The 17,217-nt window shown below is 36.0% G+C and overlaps 1 protein-coding gene across 1 annotated transcript in view; it reads left to right on the top strand.

Moving 5' to 3' along the window:
- Nucleotides 1-17,217, top strand: part of SHCBP1L (SHC binding and spindle associated 1 like) — a 36,890-nt gene that overhangs the window by 18,246 nt on the left and 1,427 nt on the right. Inside the window, exons 6-8 of the mRNA XM_060643756.3 lie at nt 4,452-4,557; nt 14,506-14,659; nt 16,316-16,566. Of these exons, the coding sequence (XP_060499739.2) occupies nt 4,452-4,557; nt 14,506-14,659; nt 16,316-16,566 (511 nt within the window). The remainder of the gene's footprint in view (nt 1-4,451; nt 4,558-14,505; nt 14,660-16,315; nt 16,567-17,217) is intronic.

Here is a 17,217-nt window from a genome sequence, read left to right on the forward strand (position 1 = left end):
AGATTCTGGGTCTCCCTCTTTCTCTGCCCCTCCCCCACTTGCACTCTCCTCTCTTATTTCTCAAAAAACTAAACATTAAAAAAAAAAGAAAGAAAGAAATGCAAGGACACAGAGAAATCCACTATTATACATGAGAAACTTTAGCATCCCTTTTTCAATAATTGATATATCAAGCATTACAAGCGATAGAGGAGAATTCCTCAAATTGATGAATAACATCTACAAAAAACGTATAACATTAATACTTAATGATGAGAAACTGGATGCTTCTCCCCTAATATTAGGAATAAGACAAGGATATTTTTTCTCATTACTCCTGTTTAATATTATGCTGAAAATCCTAGATAATGCAACAGGACAAGAAACGGAAATAACAAGATACACAGATTGGGAAGGAAGAAATAAAACTCTTTGCAGGTGACATAATTGTGTACATAAAAAATCTCAAAGAATCATCATCATCATATCATCAACAACAACAAAACCCTGGAACTAATAAATGAGTATAGCAAGGTTAATATTCAAAAGTCCATTGTTTTCTTATATGCCAGTAACAAATGATTTGAAATTTTAAAAATATCATAATAGAGCCCCAAAAATGAAATACTTAGGTACAGATCAGACACAGATCTAATAAAATATATATAGGATCTATATGTGGAAAAACTACAAAACTTATGATGACAGAAAAAATATAAATAAATGGGGAAATATTCTCTGTTTATGGATTGGAAGAGTCAATATTGTTTATATGTCAATTCCTTCCAAATTGATGTGTAGATTCAATGCAATCCTAATTTGCAAGCCATTTTGTAGGTATTGACTATTGCTAAAATTCATATGGAACAGCATAAAGCCTACAATAGCTAACACGGTACTGGGGAAGAAAAAAGAGGGTGTATTCATATTACCCACTTCTAAGGTTCTTATAAAACTACAGTAATCAAGAAAGCCTGGTATTAGTGAAAGAATAAACATATAGATCAATGGAACAGAATAGAGTCCATAAATAGATCCACACAAACATAGTTGATTGATCTTTGACAAAGGAGCAAAGAAAATTCAATGAAGAATATTATTTTCAACAAATAATGCTGTATAATAATTGAACGTCCATATACAAAAAGATGAACCTAAACACAGGCCTTACATCTTCACAAAAATTAACTCAAAGTGACCCGTAGACCTAACTGTAAAATAAAACTGTAAGACTTTTAGGAGAAAACATAGAAGAAAACGTAGGTGAACTTGGGTTCGCAATGAGTTCTTAGATAAAACACTGACAGTATGATCTGTGGGAGAAAAAAATTGAGAAATTGGACTGTATTAAAATTAAAAACACTGTGTGAAAGACTCTGTTAAGAGAATTAAAGACAAGCCAAAAATTTGAAGAAAACATTTGTAAAACATATCTGATAAAAGACTTGTATCTAAGATATACAAAGATCTCTTAAAATTCATCCTAACAAACAGCCCAATTAAAAATGGGACAAACATTCTGAACAAACACCTCACCAAAGAAGATATACGATTGGTTTAAAAAAAAAAAAAAAAGCCTATAAAAAGATGCTTGACATCAGTATCATTATGGAATTGCAAATTAAAGGAATGGGATACCATAACTTACCTATTAGAATGGTTAATATCCAAAAACAAAACAAAATCAGAAACAAACAAAAACCCTGACCATATCAACTGCTGGCAGGGATGTGGAACAAGAACTCTCCTTTATTGTTGATTAGAATGCAAAAACAGTACAGCTTCTTTGGACGACAGTTTGGCAGTTTCTTAAAAGCTAAATGTAGTCTAAGCATATGAACCAGCAATAGTGCTCCTAGTTGGTATTTACCCAACTGAGTTGAAAACTTACATCCACATAAAAACCTGCACAGAAATAAAAAGGATTACTAAGGAATACTCTGAGCAATTACATGCCAACAAACTGGATCACCAGACCAAATGGACAAATTCCTGAAAACATTAAATCTACCAAAACTGACTCAAGCCAAAAAAGAAAACCTGAGTGGACCTATAGCAAGTAAGGAGATTAAATTAGCAAATTAAAAACCACCCACAAAGAAAAACCAGAGACCAGATGTCTTCACTGGTGAATTCTACCAAACATTTCAAAGATTAACACCCAATTATTTACAAACTTTCAAAAATAGAAGGGGGAACACTTACCTAACTCATTTAGTGAGGCCACTATTAGCCTGATACAAAAACTACAAAGACATCACAAGAAAAAGAAAAAAGCCCTATGGAATAATATCCCTTATGAATATAGATGCAAAAATCCTCAGGAATATGCTAACAAACTGAGTCTAGCAATACATTAAAAAGATCAGACACTAAGACTAAGTGAGATTCATCCCAGGGTTGTAAGATTGGCTTAACAAATGAATAGGAATCCATATAACGCACCATATTAATAGAATAAAAAACAAAAGCCGCACCTTTTAATACGGAAAAAGAATTTGACAAAATTCAACACTTTCATCATAAAAATTCTCAAAAATCTTGGAAGAGAAGGGATCTTTCTCAACCTGTTCAAGGCCATCTATGAAAAACCTTAAAGTTAATCATAGCTAGTGGTGAAAGAATGGATGTTTCCCTCCTAAGATCAGGAAGATCTTAAGGAAAGATGACAAGGAAGAGGACAAGGATGTTTGCTCTTACTATCTCTGTTCAAATTGTACTAGAGGTTCCAGCCAGAGCAATAGGCAAGAAAAAGAAAAGCCATCCAGATTGGAAAGGAAGAAGTAATAAAATTATCTCTTATTTGCAGATGACACGATCTTCTATACAGAAAATCAAATAATGAAACACTCAGCAATATAAACAAAATGCTGATACACAAAATAATACGATGGATCGATCTCAACATGGGCTGAATGAAAAAAGCTAGACACAAAAGAGTACCTCATATATGTTTTCACTTTAAAATATCATTTAAAAACTCCCAAGAAAGGGTTTATCTAACAACAGAAAGTAGATCAGTGGTTGCCTGGGAATAGGTGTGGAGGATTGACTGCAACGATGCATGAAGGAAGCTGTCAGTGTGATGGGAATGTTCTATACTGTGTTATTTTGATTGAGTTAAGTGGGTGTACAGATTTGTGAAACCTCATGTCATGGTTCACTTAAAATGAGTGTCTGTTGTGTAAATTATACCTTAATAGATTTGACTTTAAAAAAAAAACACTGATACATACTTTTGATTTTAAAACTAGGATTTACATGATAAACTACTGTATTTCTTGAACATAGGGTGCTGTACTCTTTGAGCAGCTGGTGATCAGGTATATGGTGAAAAAACGTGCGAGTGGTTCTCTTTCTCAAGATCATAACCACTTGCTTAAACAGGTATAGAAATGCTGACTAGGTTTACTTTTGAAATATTCAATGAAACTTTTGAAGATGAAAAATATTGGTACGAAAGCTGCATCCCATTTGTATCCAACAATAATGTGCTTCAGAGAACCCAAAATATGACACCGAAGGAGATTAGTAAGTCTACATCTATTGGAAAAGGGGTGTCCCTTTTGGCTGATAGTAATGATAAATTATACTCAAACTTTCTTTCTTTCTTTTGATGACACTTAACATGATTAAGTGATAGGAAGCGGGAATTGTAAAGAAGAGCAGAAAGAAGAGAAAGAGTGGAATTAGAAGTGCTAAACAGCAAACAAACAAACAAAACCGCACAACTCAGAGAGAAGCTAGAATTGTTGTGCTGGGAGGCCACAGCCAACATACCTATGGAGGCCATATCCTTTGAAACAAAACATTCTGTTACTTGAACACAGTGTCTAAAATTAGGCATGTCCTTACACATTTTTATGCCTTAGTATCGCAGACATAACCCACCTTTGCTTTGTTGTGAGTCCACAATTCAGTGGGCTATCAAAGTGCAATCAGGAAAATTTTCTACTGTATTGAAGAGTTGAGGTGACAGGTACTGATTGTAATGGGTTACATACATACATACAATCCATGAAAATGAAAAGATTTTAGAGATCAAGGGTTTAAATACTCAGTTATCGGGGCGCCTGGGTGGCTCAGTCAGTTGAGCGGCCGACTTCGCTCAGGTCATGATCTCGCGGTCTGTGAGTTCGAGCCCCGCGTCGGGCTCTGTGCTGACCACTCAGAGCCTGGAGCCTGTTTCAGATTCTGTGTCTCCCTCTCTCTGACCCTCCCCTGTTCATGCTGTGTCTCTCCTTGTCTCAAAAATAAATAAAACGTTAAAAAAATTTTTTTTTTTAAATAAATACTCAGTTATCTAAGAGTTAAATCGTAATTGCTCTCAAGTTGCTCATTGCTCTCAAAGAGTTTAAAATAGCGAAGCCTACTTCTCAAAGATGCTTGGTGCCACGTTTTATTTTCTAAGTAAGTATAGCTTGAGTTTTTTTCTGATTAATTTAATCATAAATAAATGTTTTCAACTCTAGAGTTCATGGACCTTTCTTCCCAAGAATCCTAAGGCGCAGGAAGGGAAAAAGAGACTTTGGAAAGACTATAACACATATTGTGGCAAAAGTGATAACTACTGACATGGTAAGAAATACACTTTATCTCTATTTGTTCATTTAAGTTGCAGTTGCATATAATCAGAAAAGAAGTTCTTTGAGGGTAAGGTTCTTGTCTGACATTAATGTCTTGTTTTCTCCCATTACATCCACTTCAGTGATTGGCATATAATAGGTATTAAATAAATGTCAACAACTATTTACTGAATACAGACCTTGTTGCTGGGTGCTATGTTTAGTAGCTATGGGAAGGATAGGGGACAAATATGAGAAAGACTGCATTTGAGGGAGATACAACTTTGAACCAGATCCACAGTCTTGCTTCTTCATACATTTGAGAAGTTTGAATGGTGGAGATATGGACACGTAAGCAGGCAATTACAGTTAAACACAGAATGATAAAAGCTATGATAGGAGGATGTACAGGATGTACATATGATAGGTATATAAGTCAAAATTAGGAATTCTGGCAATGCTAGCTGGAAGAAATAACTCAGCAGAAACCTGAAAGATGAGCATAAATTTAATGAGCCCAAGAGGGAAAAATGTTTTAAGTCTAAGAGTAAATATTTCCATCTTACCTAATGGCTCCCTAGCATTTCACAGTTCTCTCTTTGAAATATTCTTTTTTGTTGTCTTCTGTTACTATCCTGGTTTTCAGTCTCCATAGTTTGTTTTTTTTTTTTTCTTCTTCTTCTGTCCTCTAAATGCTTGGTACTTACTTTTTTTTTTCCACTGTATATTACCCCTAAAGTGATTAATCTGATTTCTTCCCATGACTTTGATTATATATACTGATAATATAAGATGTGTATCCATAGCCCAGATTTTTGTTCTTAGCCCCAGACATATATGTTCTAATGCCTATTGCTTATCACCACTTAATTATCTCATAAATACATCTACTTAAATGTCCTCAATTAAATTCATGATCTTGTCCATTGGCCTGTTTGTATTCTAGAGCTCTCTAGTCCAATAAATGGCACCACCATCTATCCAGCTGCTAGTCACACTTTTCTGAGAATTATCCTAATCATATCCTTCATATACCCACTTCTGTTCTCCTTCACTAACTCAACATCCTGGTGTACACCATGTTTTTTCACAGAGCTGCTCAAATCCTTCGGGTCTCAATTTAAGCATTTCCACAGAAAAAGGCTTTCTCAACCTTCCAGAATACATTACACTGCCTTTCCCATGGCACCTTGCACTTGCCCTTATCATTATGTGTTTAATACTTTTTTGTGGCTGTCTATAAAATGTCTCTTTTATGGGAACATGAGCTTCTTGAGAGCAAGGTGTGTTATGTTTACCATTCATCCGATCACCTAGCATGGTGTTTAGCACATGGTAGGTACATAGCAGTTTTGTTGAATTAGTAAATGAGTGCATGTTTGACAAGAGAGTGTGGTATATATGAAGAATGGAAAGAAGTCCAGCAAGGATGGTGTTTAATACCTAAGAGGAGAGTAGTGAGAGATAAAGTTGGCTTATTATACTGGTCTTGTCTACTATCATACCCATTTTTATTATTTTAAGCAAAATTTAATTTTCTTTTCATTGCTTATTACATCAGATTATTCAATAACATTAATTATTCTACCAACTATCTTTGTAAAAATCTTTATAAAAAGTAAGGTATAGATTTTGCTTCTATCTCCAGCCTCGCTTTATCATATTTATTTTTACTTATCTTTTTTGTTAATGTTTGTTTATTTTTGGGGGGAGGGGTAGAGAGAGGGGGACCAAAGTGGTCTCTGTGCTGACAGCAGAGAGCCCAGTGTGGGGCTCGAACTCACAAACGGTAAGATCATGACCTTAGCTAAAGTCAGACACTTATCCGACTGAGCCACTCAGGCGCCCCCTTTTATTTGTTTTTAAATCTGTTTCTGGCTTTATTTTCCTATATGAGAGTCAGAAATTTCTTTTTTATTCTTGTGGTTTGCAACCCTGTCTTCATTTGTGTAAGTAAATATCCATGAATTTTGCAGACCTGGGTAATTATCGTGAGGAAGACTCCTCTGAGATGGCAGCATCGTCAACTTCCACTTTGCTTAGATCTTTTGTTTTAGATGTACTGTTGAGGTGGACATCTTTTAATCTGATAGTCATCAGAGCTATGTACATAACCTTTAATTTAGCCTTCTTAACTTTGAGGATTCTTTACTCAAAGTTCTTCCTGCTCTATGTTCTCTTCTTAAACAGTTTTATCCATGCTTCACCATTTCTATGTTGGTGATCTTCACAAGTACTATAGTAAAAAGACATAGACTTTGTAGTCAGAGAGCCCAGGGTTTAAGTGGCCTTTCTGAGACCACGTAATAACTATGTAATCTTGGGCAAGCTGCCTAACTTCTGAGCCTCAATTTCCTTACTTGCAGAGTGCTTTAAAAAGAGAGGTAAATGGCAAGATTTCATTCTTTTTGTGGCTGAATAATACTCCATTATATATATGAACACACCAAGCATTTAGACAGCCAATCCAACACTTGAGTTGCTTCCATAATGTGGTTGTTGTAAACAATGCTGCTATAAACATAGGAAGGAGATAGTTTAATGCTAGATGAAATAAATCAAAGACAAATACCATATGATTTCACTCATGTGGAATTTAAGAAACAAAACAAATGAGCAAAGGGTAAAAAAAGAGAAGGACAAATCAAGAAACAGACTCTTAATTATAGAGAACAAACTGATGGTTACCAGGGGGGAAGTGGGTGAGGGGTTGGGTGAACTAGGTGATGGGGATAAAGGAGGGCACTTGTGATGAGCACCGGGTGTTGTATGGAAGTGTTGAATCATTATATTGTGCAACTAAAACTAATATTACACTTTATGTTAACTAACTTGAATTTAAATAAAAACTTAAAAAGCCCCCGAAATTAGGGAGAGAGAGGTCAAAACTATATATTGTGATGATGAAGACCATGGGCTCTGAAGCCAGACTTTGTGGATTCAGACTCTGGCTTTGCCACTTACTAGTTATGTGATTTTCAACAAGTTACTTACCCATCTGTGCTTTAGTTCCTCATTTATAAAGTGTTTGTGTTTCTTATTTATATTTTATATGTGAAGATTAAATGAATTCATATCTGTAATATGTTTAGAATATGCCGAGTACATAGTAAGTACTCAATAAATGTTAGTAGTAAACTACCACCACTATCTTATAGGAGTTCTTGAGGATGATATGAGATGTTACATATAAACCTAGTAGTACCTGGCACACAATGATTTCTCAGTAACTTTATTATTTTTTCTCTTTCCTTTCTTGCTTGTATTCTCTGCTGACCAACATCTCTACATGTCTTTGTAAGCATCTTTACCTGGATGTCTTGGCAACATACAGCAGTTCTATTGAACTTATTGTCTTTTGAACACAGCCCATCCCTAGTCCTTCTGTATTCTTTATTCACTTACTGTCATAAATATCCTTTTAGTCAACCAAATTAAATATGAGTCCTTACCTCTTCGCTTATGTTCCAAGTTCTCAAATTGTGATGACTGTCTTTAGGTTTAGAACACTCTGGCTTTTCTTTCTTTCTTTTTTTAAGATGTTATTTTTATTTATTTATTTATTTTTTTACATTTAAATTCAAGTTAGTTAACGTCCAGTGTAGTATTGATTTCAGGAGTAGAACCCAGTGATTCATCACTTACATATAACACCCAGTGCTCATCCCAACAAGTGGCCTCCTTATTGCCCATCACCCATTTAGCCCATCTCCCCACCCACCTCCCCTCCAGCCACCCTCAGTTTGTTTTCCTTATTTAAGAGTCTCTTATGGTTTGTCTCCCTCTCTGTTTGTATCTTATTTTTCCTTCCCTTCCCCTGTGTTCATCTATAGTGTTTCTTAAATTCCACATATGCAATGAGTGAAATCATATGATATTTCTCTTTCTCTGACTGGCTTATTTCGCTTAGCATAATACAATGTAGTTCCATCCACATTGTTGCAAATGGCAAGATTTCATTCTTTGTTGCTGAGTAATAATCCATTGTGTGTGTGTGTGTGTGTGTGTGTGTGTGTGTATATATATATATATATATATATATATATATATATATATATATATACCACATCTTCTTTATCCATTCGTCAGTCGATGGACATTTGGGCTCTTTCCATACACTCTGGCTTTTCAATCATTCCTGGCAAAAATAAGTACTTGTTCCAGTGCCTAAACTAAATATTAGCCATTCTTCCAGATCTAGGAGAAAGAGAGGTATCCCATTCCAAATTGTCTTTTCAAGACCCCGAATAGCCAAAGTAGTATTGAAAAAGCAAAGCAAAGCAGGAGGCTTTGGTGCATTTGTTGGTATAGAGTTATTCATATTTTCTTATAATGCTTTTTATTTCTGTAAAGTCAGTAATAATGTCCCCACTTTCATTTCTGGCTTGAGTATTTCTGTTTTTATCCCTCTTCTTTTAGTCAGTTTAGCTGAAGGTTTGTCAATTTTGTTGAGCTTTTCAAAGAATCAACTTTGGATTTTATTAATCCTACTGTTTTTTGGTTCTCCATTTCATTTACCTCTTCTCTAATCTTTATTTCCTTTCTTCTGTTGGCTTTGAATTTAAATTGTTCTTTTCCTAGTTCCTTAAGATGTTAAGTTAGGTTGTTAATTTGAGATTTGTTTAATGTAGGTACTTATTGCCATAAATTTCACTCTGAACTCTGCTTTCAGCATCCCATAAATTTTGGTATGTTGTGTTTTTGTTTTCATTCATCTCAAAGCATTCTCTAATTTACCTTGGGTTTTCTTCCCTGACCCATTGGTTGTCTAAAGGTGTGTTGTTTTATTTCTACATGTTTGTTAATTTTCCAGTTTTCCTGATGTTATCAATATCTCACTTAATTTCATGTGGTCAGAGAAGATAGTTATTGAGACTTGCTTTGTGGCTTAATGTATGATGTATCTGGAGAATGTTATATGTGCACTTAAGGAAAAGTATGTATTCTTCTGTGTTGGGTTCTGTATATATGTTTAGGTCTATATATATGTGTGTCAGGTCTACCTAGGTTACAGTGTTAAATCTTCTACTTTCTTATTGACCTCCTATCTAGATGTTCTAATCATTATCATAAGAGGAGTATGGAAGTCTCCCAACTATTGCTCCCTTTAATTCTGTTAATGTTTACTTCATATATGTTGGGGTCTTCATTGTTTGGTGTATATATGCTTATTACATATGCTTGATGAATTAAAATTTTTTGTCAATAAATAATGTCCCTTTTAGTCTTTGGTAACAGTTTTTGGTTTAAAGTCTATTTTGTTTAATATTAGTATAACCACCATAGTTCTCCTTTGTTTACTATTTGTATGGAATACCTTTTTCTATCCTCTCAGTATTAATCTGTTTGTATCCTTGGATATAGTAATTCCCTTGTAGAGATAATATAGTTGGATCATATATTTTTTTAAATGCCTATTTATTTATTTTGAGGGAGGGGAAGAGAGAATGCAAGCTGGGAGGGGCAGAGAGAGAGAGAGAGAGAGAGAGAATCTCAAGCAGGGTCTGTGCCACCAACACAGAGCCCAACACAGGGCTCAAAGTCACAAACCATGAGATCATGACCTGAGCCAAAACCAAGAGTCAGATTTTTTTTTTCCTTTTTAATGTTTATTTTTGCCAGAGTGACAGAGTGCAAATGGGGAAGAGGCAGAGAGAGGGAGACAGAATCCGAAGCAGGCTCCAGGCTCTGAGCTTGTCAGCACAGAGCCCGACACAGGGTTCGAACCCACAAACTGTAAGATATGACCAGAGCTGAAGTCAGATGCTCAACCGACTGAGCCACCCAAGAGTCAGATTCTTAACCAACTGAGCTACCCAGGCACCCCTGGGTCATATTTCTTTATCTATTCTACCAGTCTCTGTCTTTTAATTGGTAATCTTAACCTATTTACATCTGAAGTGACTACTCAGGTAGCCAAAGACCTGAGATTTCCATAAACACCTACAGCTAAAACACAAAAACAAAACCAAAAATCTCTCCCAGTGTGCAGATTAGCTCTGAGCTAAGGGACTCTTTCTTTTTTTAAAAAAATGTTTTTAACATTTCTTTATTTTTGAGACAGAGAGAGACAGAGCATGAACGGGGGAGGGGCAGAGAGAGAGGGAGACACAGAATCGGAAGCAGGCTCCAGGCTCTGAGCCATCGGCCCAGAGCCCGACGTGGGGCTCGAACTCACGGACCGTGAGATCGTGACCTGAGCTGAAGTCGGACGCTTAACCGACTGAGCCACCCAGGCGCCCTAAGGGACTCTTTCAAAGCTAAGCCAGACTGCTTACAACTCTGCCTTGGCTTTCACCTCTTGCTTGCACAGGCCCAGTGATCAGTGAGAAGAAAAGCCCAAGGTCCTTTCAGATCTCTTCTGAGCATATGTCCAGCCCTGGGCATGTGCATTTCACTTTGGATTTCCTAGTGTATGAGGCAGCTCTTTCCCCCCCAAAAAATCTTCCTCCTCAACATCCTCCTGTGCAGACTTTTCCTTGCCCCTTCCTCTGTCCTTTGCTGCAGACAGCTATAAGTAGAGTGCATCTTAAATGCTTTCATCAGATGATGCCTATAAAGCTGCTCATTCCTGAAGGGGGTGTGAAACAAAAATCAGCTTTGTCAGTCCCTCCTGAGATACTGACGGTCAAAATACACAGCCACACTATTTTTTTTTAAGAAAAAGCTCCATACTGCCTTCACCCCATGCCTGCTCCAGCAAGCCACAGAAACATAGGCTGTTGTCTCCACTGCCAGGCTGAAGAATAGGAGATGGTAGGCAGGTAAGCAAAAACACAACACCTTTTTACCAAATTTTAACAGCCTCTTCATTAAGCACTCCTTTGGTTGCCGTGTTTGGTTAGGTTCCAGGATTGCAAAAATGTTGATTCTTTTTTTTTTCCCCCCAACTTAATATTTGCTTCAGTGTAAGATCCAGTTTTTGGAGCTCTTTATTCCATCATTTCTATGACATCACCTCTCTTTTATATCTTTCTCTCTACTATTTCCTTCCTAAATGCATTGAGGCATATTCAATTGTGTTTTTTTTAATAACAAAACAATATGTATCCTAAATACCACATCTCTATCTCTTCTTTTGCAGAGCAAAACTTCTTGAAGTACTTATCTGCACTTGTCTCTACTTCTTTCACCTTCATGCCTCTACTCAGTGTGATCTTATTTCTGCCTCCAGGATATCAGTGCATATGCTCTTGTGGTCAATGTGGGATGAAGCTGTGGCTAAATTCAGTAAGCACAACTCAAGGATTACCACCTTATTTAACCTTTCAGCATTTGACATGATCAACTACCTCTTTTCATGACATCTTGGTCTCCCGATTTTCTCTCTACCTCTTTGGCTACTCCTCAGTTTTGAGATCTTCTTTTGTTTCTCCCTATTCTTTAATTTTTTTTTTTTAAAGTTTGTTCATTTAAGCAATCTCTACGCCAAATGTGGGGCTCAAACTCACAACCCCAAGATCAAGAGCCACATATTCTACTGACTGAGCTAGCCTTTTCTTTAAACGTTTCTCAGTGTTCTGTCCTAGAGTGCTATCTTTCTTCTTTATGTAGTCTTGTAGCTAATCTTAGCCATTCCTATGCTCAAATTATATGTAAATAACTCCAAGATCTTTCTACCTAGTCACATCTCAGTCCTATATTCTAGACTTTTATATGCATAGTCTACTGCATACTTCTACTTAGTGACTCCCAGTACTTCAAATTAACTGGCACCAAAACTAAATTATCTTCCCCATCAAACTTTTCTCTCTTGTGTTTCCTATTTTTATGAAAAAAATAAATTAAAGAGATGGAATCTAGAGTTCTTCCAAAATAGTTACAGAGGTAATCCTTGTACTCTCTGCCACCAAAGTTTTTAGAATACACGCACAAATGAATATACTGGTTTGTTGATTTAGTAAAGATTATGAGTTTCATATGTATCTGGAAAAAATATTCACTCATGCTTACCAAAGGAATGGAAATTAAAATGAGGCAGTGAGGATTTTTGCCTATTAAACTGGCAAATATTTTATAAGTGTAAAAGATACCCCATGCTGATGAGTTTGTAGCAAAATGAGTTCTCAAACCAAATTTTATTTATTTTTTTCAAACCAAATTTTAATTAATTAAACTTTCTGGAGGGCAATTTATCAAAATGTATCCAAGATGCTTGAAATCTTTTATAATTAAATTATGATAAATTGTGATATGCCCATATGATGCATTATTATGTAATCATTAAAAATTTGGCTTTCAGGGGCACCTGAGTGGTTCAGTTGGTTAAGCGTCTGACTTGATCTCAGCTCAGACCTTGATCTCAGGGTTGTGAATTCAAGCACCACATTGGGCTCCACACTGGGCATGAAGCCTACTTTAAATAAAAAAAATTAGGCTTTGAAAAAATATTTTAAGACATGGGAAAATACGTTGTAATGAAAAGTCAGGATTCAAAGCCATGTACATGTATGGTATGGCATGTTAGTATTATGAATAAACGAATACATTTATGAAATACATTTTATTTAGGTTAAAATTTCAATTTTTGTTATGCTTTCACTTGTTTTTTGTAAGTTCCACTTTTATAAGAAAAAAGATATATGAATGGTAATGCCATTAATATTGGGAAAAAAAGGGGCTCCTGGGTGGCTCAGTTGGTTGAGCGTCCGACTTCGGCTCAGGTCATGATCTCGCACTCCGTGAGTTCCAGCCCCGCGTCGGGCTCTGTGCTGACAGCTCGGAGCCTGGAGCCTGCTTCCGATTCTGTGTCTCCCTCTCTCTCTGCCCCTCCCCCATTCATGCTCTGTCTCTGTCTCAAAAAATGAATAAACGTTAAAAAAAAATATATTGGGAAAAAAAGAATAGGCTTTTTCAGAATATATTTTTAGTTTTCAAATTTTATTTCTAAAGTACCTCACTTTTTTTTTTTTAATGTTTTTATTTATTTTTAAGATAGAGAGATACAGAGCATGAGCAGGGGAGGGGCAGAGAGAGAGGGAGACACAGAATCTGAAGCAGGCTCCAGGCTCTGAGCTGTCAGCACAGAGCCTGACGCGGGGCTTGAACTCATAGAGTGTGAGATCATGACCTGAGCTGAAGTCAGACGCTTAACTAACTGAGCCACCCAGGTGCCCCTAAAGTACCTCACTCTTAATGGCACTAATAAAGAAGGTCTCTCCTTTTTTCTACTATCAGTGCAAATTCTTGGGAACCTTTTATTTTTAGTTTTAGAATATTTAATATATAAAGTTTTGTTGATTTTCCAAAACTGTAGGATTAGTTTGAGTTAAAGAAAATAAAGTAGCATATTAGAAAGAGATCTGGTGTCATAAAGACCTGAATCTAAAGCTTAGTTTAACCACTCACTCACTCTGTGTCCTTGGGCAAATCATTTAATCTCACTGAGTTTCAATTTCCTTCACCTGATAAGGGAAGAATAATACTTTACCTCAAATAACTGTTGTGAGGCATAGGAGGTAACATGTTAAGCTCAAAATATGACTTCTGGCACACAGTATTTAAAGGCTGTAAAATTATTAGTGATTGTAAAGAAAATCTCATTTCATCATTCCCTTAATTGATGGACTAATACTTTGAACATTTAATGAACATAAAGACAGAGTATTTACAGTATATTACAGTGTAATATACACAATAAGTCTTTGAGAAAAGCACATTACCAATAAGTTAACTGATTAAAATGACCTGCTTTCTGGGCAGTCGGTTGAGCATCCAACTTCGTCTCAGGTCATGATCCCACAGTTCGTGGCTTCGATCCCCGTGTTGGGCTCTGTGCTGACAGCAGAGCCTGGAGCCTGCTTCGGATTCTGTCTCCCTCTCTCTTTGCCCTTCACACTCACTCCCCTCTCTGCCCCAGCACTCTGTCTCTCAAAAAAAAAATATTAAAAAAAATTTTTTAATAAAATGACCTGTTTTCAATTTAATTCATTGTTAGAGTGTACTGTTTTCTTCTTTTCAGGTAAAGGACTTATCTTCAGACACACTTCTCCAACAGCATGATGATTTGGATTTGGCTTTGGATAGTTGTTACAGTGGAGATACAGTAGTTATTTTTCCAGGAGAATATCAAGCTGTAAATCTTGCTTTATTGACTGATGACATCATTATAAAGGGTTAGCAGGGCATCCTTTACAGTCTTTTTATAGCAACGTATACTGGAAAAATTGTATAAGCATGGGTTAATCAAATTATTGGAAATTGTTAAAGAGTTTATGTAACACAAAAATCCCTTATGTGCCCTTTCACAATTAAGATTTTCTCACCTGTTCATGAGTATATTGCCTGTACAGATGACATTATTTGGGCATAATGTACCAGAGCAAAACAATGAGACTACTTCTTCCCCTGATAATGTAGCACTACACGCACAGAGTCTAAAAAAGATCAAAACCAGAAAAAACCAAAAAACCTGTTTGTAATATTTTCTATTTGCTCCATCTATATTTTTACTCAAACTAGTTTTTCTGTCTGTATTGCACTTCTTATGACTTTAGTAGGAAAACCCGATGTAAGGCTATATTAAAATATATTCAGCATTTTTCTCAGAAAGGTTAGTTCACATGCAGACTTGCTAAAACAGAAGAATAGAATTTACTGCGGCACCTGAGTGGCTCAGTTGTTTAAGCGTCCAACTTCAGCTCAGGTCACGATCTTGTAGTCCGTGAGTTCGAGCCTGCATCAGGCTCTGTGCTGACAGATCAGCTTGGAGCCTGGAGCCTGCTTTGGATTCTGTGTCTCCCTCTCTCTGCTCCTCCCCTGCTTGCACTCCATCTCTCTTTCTCTCTCTCAAAAAATAAACATTGAAAAACAAGATTTTAAAAGAAGAGAATTTACTAAATTTCATTCAGGTTCTGAACCTATTTAGTAACTATAATTCTGCCCTTTAACATTGAAGTAAGGATATTCCCACTGTGTGGCCAAAAGAAAAGAATGAGGTGACTTAAGCTTTGCCTATCAGTTCAAAAATTGAGCAAGGGTGCCTGGGTGGTTCAGATGGTTGAGCAAGTGACTCTTAATTTCAGCTCAGGTCATGACCTCATGGTCATGAGATTGAGCTCTGCATCAGTCTCTGCACTGAACTTCATGAAGCCTGCTTGGGACTCGCCCTCCCTCTTTGCCCCTCTCCCCTGCTTGTCTCTCAAAATAAACTTTTTAAAAATCTGAGCAAAAATTTCTCTAGAACTTGATGACTGTACCCAGTAATATTTTGGGTAATAAGGAACATATTTTTAATTTTTAAAACTTATAGTCTTCTTGAAGATTCAACCCCTTCTTTTTGGATTGATGTTAAATGTAGATGATTGCTTTGACTACCCTAGATCAAAATTGTGGGCATGACTGCATTAATCTTATAACCTAATTCACAAATCTCTGCCAGTCTTTTTTAGTTATGGTAATTTATTATGGCTTTAAAACCAGGTTATGGTAAGATAGCTTTTATATCTTAGATATTTTGTAAATGACTGCCGATTATGTAATGGGAAATTTCGGAAAATATATTATGGAATGTGTATATTGAATAAATACCATCGATACATTTCTATTGATTATAAACCAATATTCTCCCATCATGGCATCAAAATATGGACAAAAAGATTACATTATAGTTAAGTATCTTATTAGTTAACAACCTGATACTTACATACATATTGTTTATTAAAAATGCATGAAAAGAAAAACTTAGTAATAGCAAGTATTACCGAATGACTAAAAGACTTTAAACTTTGGGATCACTGATTTAACTATGTGTTTTTGTCTCTATGAATCAGGAGTTGGAAAGAGAGAGGAAATTATGATTACATCTGAGCCTTCTCATGACAGTTTCGTGGTGTCTAAAGCTGATAATGTGAAGCTAATGCATCTATCTTTGATACAACAAGGCACAGTTGATGGTATTGTGGTGGTGGAGTCTGGTCACATGACTCTAGAAAACTGTGTATTAAAATGTGAAGGAACAGGAGTGTGTGTTCTGACAGGGGCTGCTTTGACAATCACAGACAGTGAAATAACTGGTGCCCAGGTAGTCCATTTTATAAAAACAGCTTTATGTTGACAATAGATAACTGAGTGTCTTAGTGTGCAAAGGATAGTAATTACTTCATCCCTGAATTGAGTTCTAATCAAGCTTAGAAACTGATAAAATCAGGACAAGTACAGAGCATCATAGTACATATAGGAAAAGCAAACTGCCTAAATCCAAAGTAAGCAATTATTAGCTTTAAGTGTGATTCTTTAAAAATCTAGGAATTGGTGGCTGTAAAACAGATCATGGGTCAGTTATTTAACCGTTTACTTAAAAAGTCTTCAAATAACAATCACAAAGCTCATTAAAGGACTGGAAATTTGAACAAGATTAAATAAAGGAAGGGTAAAAATAATAGGACCCTTTTATAGAATGACTTAATTTTCACTAACTTTCAGCAGCATTGAGGGATTTAGAGTATATAAAAATAAAATTTTATAACACTGGAAAGAATTGCTTGAAGAGATTTTTGGCTCCCTTCTCAAGGCTTCATTTGGGTGGGAGAGCAATGTGACTCAATGAGACTAGTGACCTCAACCCTCCTTCTAGGCCCAATGATCTTCTAACAGTACTAGTTTTCAACGTTTCTAACATTATCTCTACAATAAATCATTACACACACAAACTATCATATACTTTTCTGTAACT

Source organism: Panthera onca, chromosome F1 (assembly GCF_046562875.1).
Source record: "Panthera onca isolate mPanOnc1 chromosome F1, mPanOnc1 haplotype 2, whole genome shotgun sequence".
Lineage (NCBI taxonomy): Eukaryota > Metazoa > Chordata > Mammalia > Carnivora > Felidae > Panthera > Panthera onca.